At 36.1% G+C, this 11,158-nt stretch overlaps 1 protein-coding gene across 1 annotated transcript in view; it reads right to left on the bottom strand.

Moving 5' to 3' along the window:
• LONP2 (lon peptidase 2, peroxisomal) overlaps positions 1–11,158 on the bottom strand; it is a 39,894-nt gene that overhangs the window by 26,820 nt on the left and 1,916 nt on the right. Inside the window, 6 exon segments of the mRNA XM_009997478.1 lie at positions 3,488–3,746; positions 5,731–5,825; positions 7,018–7,181; positions 7,842–7,964; positions 9,216–9,347; positions 10,141–10,455. Of these exon segments, the coding sequence (XP_009995780.1) occupies positions 3,488–3,746; positions 5,731–5,825; positions 7,018–7,181; positions 7,842–7,964; positions 9,216–9,347; positions 10,141–10,455 (1,088 nt within the window).

Genomic DNA, 11,158 nt, shown 5'->3' on the forward strand with positions numbered 1-11,158 from the left:
ATTCAATCTGTGATACACCTTCATTTATTAGATGAACAAATACCTATTTTATTATACTATTAATCAAGTACTCAAGATCTAATGCAAATATCTTATGTAGTACGGCTAAGAACTGTAACATAGTATTCTACCTTAAAAATATACACATAGGTAAACTGTTTACATTTCTAAATTGTTATTATGGAACACATCTCAACACAAGAGTGCTTAGTAAGACATCCCCTGCAGAGATTTACATATAAACCAAACCAAATATATTAAAATTACAAGCCGTTTATCTCTCTGGACATTAACCTTTGCCTTGTAACTTGTGGAACTGAATATTGCTGTTGGTGAACAGTAGCCACTGAGTGTGATGCTATTGTTAATTTTTATTATTTTAGCTATGGTTGAAAGGAAGAAAACCAATATTCTACATTAGCATTTTTTATTTTTTAATGTGGCTTTGCTCATTTTGTAATGCACTGTTTCTCTCCATGCATTAAACCTAGAGAGTCAGCTGCTTTCTGTTGAAAATGGGAAGTACACAAAGTTTCCTGGTTACCTCACTTGTGTAGTAACTTGTGTAGTAAGGCTAAGAGCTCATGCCACCGAAGGTCTGTACTTTAGTTTTATTTATCTTTAAATCAGTGAAAAAGTTCCTTTAAAAAACACCAGAGTTGTACAGCATATCATTAGGAGCTATATATCCTAGAAAATGCAAGAAAGAGAGCTGGGAAATCAGAATTGGTCAGCTAGCCCAGTGTAAACAGGAAATGTGTATGAATCTGAAGCCTCACAGCAGTGCTAGTATTATTGATGAAAATAGGACTCGCTTCACTCATACTGTTCTAATGACAAAATCTAAAAAATGTTTTTTAACTACAGTGTTTTTCAAACTGCAGATGAAGGAAAAAGTAACAAAGTTAACACCATAGAAGACACTAGTCCTGAACTTATTTGCACAAGGTCACAGCTTATTTTGTTGCAAGGACAGAGGTAGCACCTACTCAAGTGCTTTACCAAAGTATGTATGCTTTATACTTGCACAACAAAGCTATTCCTCTCCAAGGTGAAACCGTCTGAGGTCTGGTTTTTTTTCTCTAGTGCAACCAGGCCTGTACTGTGACCTTCTTTTAGCACAGCTGTACTGGAGAGGAATCAGACCTTCTCACACAGAAGCACCTGAACAAGTCTTCAGCACAGGCCTAAGCCAGGAGTAAACTACCCGAACTTCTAGAAACTGAAAAGCAATGGTCATAAAAGAAAGAGTGCTTCACACTGAGGTGAGAGAGAGAAAGGAGCTTCATAGGGATCTCACCAGCACCACTAGAAATAAATGGTGTAATGACATCTTTTCTCTTTAAAATAAAAGAAATACACACACACGCAACACAGATGATCATATAGTTCCTGTTATTAAGCAAAATATCAGTACTGAAGAAATCTTAAATGCAGTGAGCCTCTGGGAAAAAAGTTCTAAGTCATCCTTCAGGGTGGTTTGTTGGATTTTAAATTTGTTATTTTTTTTAATACAAGTTAACAAGAAATGTATACCAGCAAAGTTTAACACAGGGTATAGATGAGTGGGAAATGCAAACAGCAGGAGGATACTTGATAAAGCAGTTCTGGTTTTGCAGCAAGATTATGATTTCATTCTGGGAATGCAGAACAGTAGTTGCTACTCTTCACCCAATCAAAAAAGAATTCACAAACCCAGCTGCAAGCACGTGATCCACACTGAAATGGCAAAACTAGGCATTTCTGATTGTCCTAGTTATACATCACATGGAAGAGTACACTTACTGAATCACCTCTCCCTGCCCTGCTGCCACCTATTTGTTTTGCCTGCTGAATCTATCAGTCTCCATCTTTCTCTTACAACAGTAATAAGCAGCCAAAATGAATGCTATTTCAGACAGTATTTGCTTGCAAGTGAAACTGATTTACAGTCTCTTTTTGCATGTTCAGGTACATTTAGTACATTTAAGAAAATGTTTAGCATATCAGTAGGTAGATACAGTATCATTCTTCTGCAATGTTAATGGAATTCTTAACTTAAGCCTTAAGGTCTAATGAGGAGCTTTTAGGAGAAAAAGAATGTCTCCTAACATGTGACATTAGAAGCGTAAAACTTAGAGAACAGCAGCCTCCTCCACTTACAGATTACGTCTGCAATTCCTTTCTATAACTGCCACTAGATGCAAAAAACAGATTCACTTGACTGGGAACAGCTTGAAAGATTTCTTAATACAAAATGATATTATGGAAAGAGAGAGGTCTACAGAAGAGGCGTAGTCTTAATTTGATTAAATCTTATTCTGAGAAGCAGAAAAGCTGAAAAAGAATTAGAAGCGTTGAAAAAAACAGTACACATCAGTTGGTTTTGATTTTACACATTAAAAAAGCAGCATTTGGTTACAACGGACTCCTCTTACTAACTGCTCTAAACTGAGTTTTTAAACTATACACTTGTTTGTTGAAGACTAACCACATGATATTCTTGGTAATTATGGAGTTTTTCTTTGCTCATGAAAAATAAACTCATATCAAATACATCAGCTAACTTGAAGTGTTTTTGATATGAAATTTATAATGTTTATCTTCTAACATGCATTAATAATTTAATAATGCCCTCAGAAACACCACAGTGACAGCCACAAACACCTAAACATAAAAGATTTTAAAAGCCTCATTATCACACAACTCTAGCTGTCATTATTCTTTAATGGGTCTAAGCACAAGAGAGAAAGCCAAACAAAACAGAAGGAAAACAGTAAGGAATTGTGTAAAAAATGATGACAGTTTTACTTTTCTCCATGTCAGTTTCACAGACACAGTTTCCCTACTACAGAGGCTTCAGTTCTGCTCTGCCCTGGCAGTTTTATGTCTATAATGCTTAGTATTCAACAGCCTCTAGTGGCTTTGGTTCGAACAGCAAGGTATCATTGAATCACATTTCAAATTATTTCTAGGATCCACACCATAAATAATCCGAAACATCAGAATTCTTAAACAGTGATTAACAATACAGTTTATGAATTAGAGGAGTAAAATACCTAGTGAAGGAGGAGGATAGTGTTTCACTTCTTTTTCCATTACTAAGGAAATAGAAGAGAACAGCTATTGCAACAGTTTACAAAACAATCACACACACATCTTAAAAAGTAGAAAAATGAGATCCAACATTTAAGAGTTTGCCTTAGACTTTCTACTGAATTCTACTTTCAAGTGCCAAAATGACTGAAGATGAAATTCCATTTTTCCCTATGACAATAAATGGCATCAGCAGAAGGAAGAGTAAAGGCTGCATCTCAATAGTACACACCCACTCTCACTACTAAAATTCCCTCCTGAATTGAACACCATCAAAAAATCAATTAGGAACTACCACTGTTTCAAATAAGCAAAATTTCTCTGTATTAGCTAAAAAATGAAAATGACCAAAATATTCTGTGACAAACAACAGAAAAAAGTTAGGAAAGTTAGGAAAGGAAGAAGTAGTTACCTGTGACCTCGAATATCAGACTGATCACAGACTCCTCCTAAAGCGATTCTGTGGAATTCTCGACCCAAAGTCTTTGCAATTGATCTTCCAACACTAGTTTTGCCAACTCCTGGTGGTCCCACAAAACAAAGAATGGGTCCCTTGAGGTTGTTTTTAAGCTGTCGGACAGCTAAGTACTCCAGAACTCTCTTCTTCAATTTCTCCATAGCATAATGATCATTATCCAAAAGAATTCGAGCTGCACGAATTTCCAAGCGATCTATCAATCATTGACAACAGAAAAGATATCAGCATATTTACCTTTTAAAATGGAAACAATTCATTCTACAACACAATAGAAATAAACGCATTCTCAAACCTACACAGCAATGCACAAGCACATATGTCAATGTTTTTCAAAACCAAAGGTATTATTAGTTCTTCTATAGAAATTAGACATAATGTACACATATCATAGTACTGATAATGAAATAAAAAAACCCACACCTTTTCACTGTGTCATAGATTCAAATCTAGTGCAAATGAATTTAGCATCTTATTCTAGAACAGTGACTCAATGATAAGCAAATTCCCCAGTATTTGCTTTCTCACAGAAATGTCTCATCCTGCAAGGTATTCTCAAAAGACAAATTAATTCATCCCTATATCTTCATCATCTACTTTTGACAAGAGTCTCTAACTACCTTGCAAATAGATTAAGATTTTACAGCTTTACTTGCTATGCAACACTTGAAGTCATTTGGCACTGTAAAAAGTCCCATGTGATACTCAAGACTGGAAAAATTTTGAATTTGCCATAATTTGAGATAAATGGTCAGACCTCACTGGTGGACATGAACTAACGCTTTACACAGACCAGGAATTTCTGGCACAAAGCAGCTGTCTCCTCCTTTTCTCTACAAAAAAAAAAGAGAGTAGGCAGGAAGCAGTGAAGTCTATAACCCTGCACACATCCACCCTTCAAATACTATGCATTCCAAATACAGAGCCATCGTACTGGTAAGTGTGCATATTTCACGTTTAGAAATCATGATTCAGTTCTCATCATCAACCTTGTAAATTTTTGTATTTAAGCACTGAACAAAAAAATGGACTAATGATCATAATTTTCTATAGGATTTTCTGCTTTTTTATTCCCCATAGCTATGGAGTCCAAAGCACCACTCATGAATGTGAAAACAAACCTGCCACTTCGCTTCAAGTAAGAATTTCAAATTACACGTGACATGACATAATTTTCCAGGATTAAAGAGCAACTTTCACCAAAAAATCATTTTGCTAGGACACAAGTGTCAATACTTAACTCATTCTGGGTTTTTTTGAATAATATATCAGAGATCTGTAAAGATCTGTATGCAGATTTTTTTACAGATTAAGGAAAATATTTACAAGATGTTTTGTAAACAGCCATGGCTCTAGTTCAAAACAGTCAAAATTCATCACCATGCTTACTAAGAAGGTACAAGACAGACATTTCTGCTGGTGTGGTATGTTAAATTTCTTTTTGAAATCAGATTGTTTTAAATGCCTTATTCTTCAGCAGCTGCTCAAAATCATTTTCTCCAGCAGTCCACCTTCTGGAAAATAATTTTGCCCACTTAATCCACTTGTATCGGTCAGTAGGAAAAGTCATGTTTGGTTTTCAACTCTTTCATTATTCTCTATTTTTGCATACTGTTCCCATTTTAATGGTATCATTCTCATAATTTTGGAAAACCATGGTATAAAGCTGAAACAATACTCAGTTTTTCTATTGTACCTGAAGCTGTTATTGTTAAAAGTAACTACAATTGTGCTTTTTCATTGCTTTGTTCCTTACCGAACTTGATTAACTAAAGATCTAGCAGAACCTTCCTCAGGGAGATTAATGTTACAAAAATGTACAAAAACTTTTTTGTCTGACATAAGAAAAGTAATTAGATTCTCCTCATTATTTTAGATAAATGCTAGCACAGACTGTAAACAGTAACACCTTCATTTTTCTGTGCAGATATTCCCAATACTTTTTAAATTCACATTCTTAGATGTACAACTGAGCTACACAGCCTATTCAGTACACAGATCTTACTTCAAGGCAGGCAGACTGTAAGACTCCAGTAACATATTAATTACACTTTTACAATCAATGAGGTAAACATTTGCAAGACAGAACTAAGTACACAGTGTTTACATTATGGTTACTCATCCTGATATATCTTTTCAAGAGACAATCAACAACAACCAACAGTAACAGAAGGATTTACCTTTTGTACTCTTGTTCCATGGCAGTTCTACCATCAGTTCCAAGTAATTTCTTGTCAAAGCATATTCCGGCATTGACTGAGGCATCTTTTTTAATCTGGAAATACATGCACAGAATTCATAAGGCTAACCAGGAATTAACTGTGAAGTAAGACTCTGCTGCACCACAGGATAGATGTGTAGAAAACTAGAGGTCTATCACTGTGATAACAATAACATTAAAAGAGCAAGTCACTACTCCATCAATTAGGAGATTATCTAATAAAGGATACAAGCAGAAATGAAAAAAGCAGTCAGTTCCCTATGCATATACTGCACACACAATGCATGCACCACTATACATGCAGCCTCACTGAAAAAGAGGTTGTTAACCATCATATCACCATGGATAGCAGTTACCCTCTCACCAAAGAAAAACAGAGGTAAAGAAAGGCTCAAAAAGACTCAACAACTGGGTCAGTTCTTTCATTATTTATTAACAACTGCAGTTGCTTAGAGCTCTGTGGTGGTACAGACCCACCACTCCCTGGGCTGCACTGCAATGTGAACACCAGCCAATATTGTTATTGCTGTAGCTACAAGGGTGCTGTGTCCAACATTGTTCTTCTTTCAATAGCAAGTGCAGTAGGCTGAGACCATCTGGCAATTTCTGACCTTCCCTCCTGAAGCAGTAAGTTGACCAAGTCTGCAACTATGAGTGGATTCAGCTGCATCTAGATTTGTCTCTCAGAAGGAGTTTAGAAAGCAAGGTGTTCCATCCTGAACCTTGTGACTCAACGAGAAGGCCTTCCTTATTCTTCTCCCTGGTTCCTGTGCAAATCACTCCAATCCAACCCTGACTCAATCTCCCTCATCCCTCAACAAATAAATTTTTCTGATACCCATGTAAATCACTTCAATCTGATTCCAACCCCTACATATCCCTTCCACATAGTAATAGAGTGAACCTTGCCATTGAGCTCTTGTTAAACCACATTTTTATAAATCTATATTAAAATAACTTTTTCCTAATATCTTAGTCAGTCACTCTTCCACTCCTATCTGCAAAAAGCATACAGTTTAATGCTATAACAGATAAACAGATCTAGAAAACTTCATATTTATTTGTCATCACCTCTGATGTTCCAAAAAGATTAAATGCTGAAATTTATAAGCAAAAAACCCCACTCTGCTACATTTCAAAAAATAATTTCCAAAACACAACCAACATAAACATATCATCAAATAAGGTTAATGCAACATTCATTTAAAAAAATGAAATAACAATCCACCATTTGAAAGTCTCCTACCTCTTTATTTCTTTAAGACAAATTTTAAGAGCTTGTTCTGACATACTGGATGTTCTAATCTTTTTTTCCAACATGACAACATCATCATGATCTTCTTCCTCCTCCTCATCTTCTGTAGTGCTTGCAATGTGATTGATTCTTCTAGTAGGACGGATAGCTACAACCTATGAAATGGAAACCGAGCCAGAGAATAGTATCAGGTTTTGTTTTTTAAATAAGGTGTATAGTTTGTTTTTTAATAGAAACCATGACAAAAGCATGCAAGGTGCTGGGAGAGCTTCCTTCACAGAAAATTCAGAAGATTGTAAACCAATGAATAACTTCATAGAGTGTTACTGATTATACTCTAAAAAGTTGCAGTTCTTATTTTACTGCCTGTATTTCCCAAGCACATTTATCATCTACTCTAAACTAGCAGACAACAGAAGAACAAAACTGAAAAGAGTTGTGATTTTTTTGTACATCACAGGTCATCATATTAAGCAGAATAAGCCTAATCTTTACACAATGGGTGTCTTCTCTCTTACCATTCGTAATCTCTCAGTTACTTCCCGTTAAATGAAATGCATTAGTACAGTTAAATGCAGCAAAAGTCTAAGCTGCCCTAGTTTAGCAAGGTTTAAAAAAATATTCTCTTTTAGGTGTCTAAAAAGCAAAAGGTGCCACCTGGGTGTCCTCTGCACCTCCAGACTGGCCACAAAACATTACAGCTACAAATTAAAACTTTGCACAGATTAAAATAATGCACATTCATTAGCCTGTTTAAAAGTGCATCTTTACACTTAGTTAGGATATGTAAACATCCCACATTTAAAAGTCCTTACCCTTTTATCATCATCCTGTTTGGGCTTTCTTGTTTTCTGAAGCAGTTTCAGGCCTTCAATCTGTCTAACTAGCAATGGTATAGTCATCTTGAACCGTTCCTCCAGCCTAACAGCATCTAAAATCTAAAAGCAAACAGTTGTGTGTAGCAAAAACTGTCAAGCTGATGGATCATCAATTTGGGGGTGAGTAACAGGGAAGGCACTGTTACTGTCATTTGACCAGTTACAGGATAGATAGTTTAGGAAAAAAGGTAGCAAGAAAAGCAATGAGAACACAGTACACAACATCTGGCCTCAAGGGTCTGGATGACAAAAGAGCAAAACAGAAAAAAGTATTTTGTCCTGTCCATTTTTAAAGGATCTAAATATCTGATTTGGATTTACTGTGGCCAACATCTATCAGCATTCTACTTTTCTATTACTGAGCCTCAAAAAAGAGCTAGCTCTCTAAGGAAATCACAGCACAACCTCCTTGATTAACCCAGAATAAAATCACCTTATGCCTTAGGTTTGTGTTCATTTGGGTTTGTTTATTTTGGATTTTGTTTGGTTTTGTAGTGTTTTGGTTTTTTTTTACAAACTATTCTCTTTTCAAGTTTAATGAAATTGCTATATGGAAATGGGTATTCTTTATTTTCACAGCTTCCACTGGCTGTTTTTTTCTTTAGCACTTCTAATAAAATAAAAAAAGACATGATACATGTAACGACTGATGTGCCTTTCTCCAGCAGGATGTTTAGCTACAGTACAAACCTTCTTTTCAAATTACTGCACCAATTCCTATTTGCTGTGATTTGAAAGAACCTAATTTATGCTTTCAATTCAAGACTGAACATGCAGCAACAGCAGTGACAAAAGAAAAGTAACAACACAATGTCCAAACACAGTAAGCAGATACAGAAATCAGATTAGTAAGTATCAAGCCCTAAGCATCATTTTTGCATAATTTTGACACATTAACCAGTACCTCAGTATTTAAGAAACCCCACCCTTCAAGTTGTTTTTAAAAAGATTTTTAAAAAACTGATTCTGAAGCTGCATAATGATCTGTCAACTGTGATAAGAAAGCAAAATTTCAACACAGTTTGAAGAAAGATTTATTATCTTTACCACAGGAAGGAGAAGTCCATGTTGTATTTACTGTTTAATAAACAGTTTCCAACACTAACTAGGTCAATTTAGGTGAGTTCTGACATATATAAACACTTTCAACAACAGCATAAAAACTTCTTACAAGTATTCATGCTCAGCTGTAACACACCCTCTGGCACAACATTTTCACTGTACAGTCTCAAGCGTAACTGATTTCTAAATTATCTAAAATTGATAAACCATAAAAAAAATAGCAAACAAAAAAGTTTATGAACATAATACCTGAAGCTTCTCTTGGTTGGATGTACGGATGATAGAAGTCAGTATGTCTGGCAGAGCTTCTCTGGGCAGATTGTCCAAAAGACGTCTCAGCTTTGCGACTGCAGGAACAGACATATCCAGCATCTCTACCAACTGCAAGGAACACACAATGAACAATACTAATGGTTGCTATGCTTCTTTTTCAATTATTTGAGTATCTGAAGTAAAAAGAATTTCACCTTTCAGGATGAAAAGCATCTAGGTACTTCACCAAAAAGCTACTAAAATAAATTTTTTAAGGTTTACAGAAGAGGCACTAACTCAGCATAAGACAATAAAAACTTAGGGCTTTCTACTTATTTAAGAAGTTAAATGATACAATAATTTGCAGCAATTTTTACAATGCCTGAATATCTTACTTCCCTCGTATATCCTGAATAAAATCTTTCCCAGTTGTCTTAACACTAAGATGACTCTTTCTATGCAACCTTTCAACCCGGATTTGTTATATGGGAAGTATCTGTTTATAATCAAGCCTTTAGTGCTTCCTCCTTTTAATAATTTAAAAAAACCAACATAATAAAAACTTCATATTTTGCATATATTTTTATATACACACACATACACATATTTTCCTGGGAAGAATAATAAAAAGTATTCCTTTCACTCAAGTATATTTATAGCCTTGCTATATACGAACTAATACCAACTTATCGTAGCACTAATGTGCAACAGTTAAGACTCATCCTGCAATGAGCTGTACGGAGCCCCTGAAACTGACATAGAAACCAAAATATTTATTTTGTAGCAAAACCAGTGACATTCTATTGGTCACTGAAAAATTGAAGAACTATAGGAAGAGAAAAGCCAATAGGAAACGAAGACACCCCCCCAAATGTACACATAAATTCATCAATATATGATATATAGGATTAAAATAACTTACCTGCACTGCATACTTGTAGAACTGTTCTGACAACTCTCCAAGTTCCTCCTCAGACTTAGGCTGATTAGTAAACTGCTCAAGCCGATCCAACTGTTCCACTTCAGCAACAGGATAGGGCTTCTCCTTCAGCAGCTGCAGGATCTGGAAGCGGCAGAGGCCCGTGACCAGCAGCGTGTAATGTGGCTTGGGCCAGTTGCTGCCAACCACCTGAACGGCCAAGGCAGCAGTGCCAATCCTAAGAACAGATCACAGCTTCACGTTACTTGTGGCTCTCCACAGAACTTTTTGTGCAGACCTTATCAAGAAGCAATCAAGCTACGGGTTGCAAGAACCTGACAGGTCATAGTTCCTTATCTCAAAAGGCAACCAAATGATACAGCTTCCTTTGCAACACAACTACAAACCTTAAAACCTGAAAATTTGTGATCTAAATGAAAAACTAACTAGGATAACATATTATCATCAAGTGATTTAGAATGATTTTTTTTCATAAATAAGGTAATGGATTATGCTGTGGACAGGAATGCTGAAGTTTCTGCTTAAACTACACACATTAGAAAACTGAGCGTAAGTCACAGTCCTTCAGTGATGCTGTCAGTCTCACTGTGAACACACCTTTCAGACCAGCTGGATCAGCTGGAACCCGTTTAAGCAGATTTAAAAAATAAGTCCTCTTCTTGCAAAACCTGACTTAATATACTACTACTACCTTACTAAGATGTAATAAACTTTCGAGAGGAAAGGCCACAGCACACCCGTTCTACCGGCGCTGTATCCTACGGAATTACAATGCTTTGATTTTACATGAACTAGGTCATTATCCACGCTACTTATTAGGTGAAAAATGCTGTAATTAACAGCCTCAATGCTTCCGGTCTGCGTTCTTTGCTATTTTCCTCTTCAGCATTGCTTTCTTTTTTAAAACTGTTGTTCCAGACGCCAGGCAGGCAGTCCCAGACACCGCGCACCCCCGCGCAGCGACAAAACTCTCTGGGATGGGAGAAGCGCTTCCCGGTGG

The sequence above is a fragment of the Chaetura pelagica genome, unplaced genomic scaffold (assembly GCF_000747805.2).
Source record: "Chaetura pelagica isolate M959 unplaced genomic scaffold, ChaPel_1.0 scaffold425, whole genome shotgun sequence".
In the NCBI taxonomy this organism is placed as follows: domain Eukaryota; kingdom Metazoa; phylum Chordata; class Aves; order Apodiformes; family Apodidae; genus Chaetura; species Chaetura pelagica.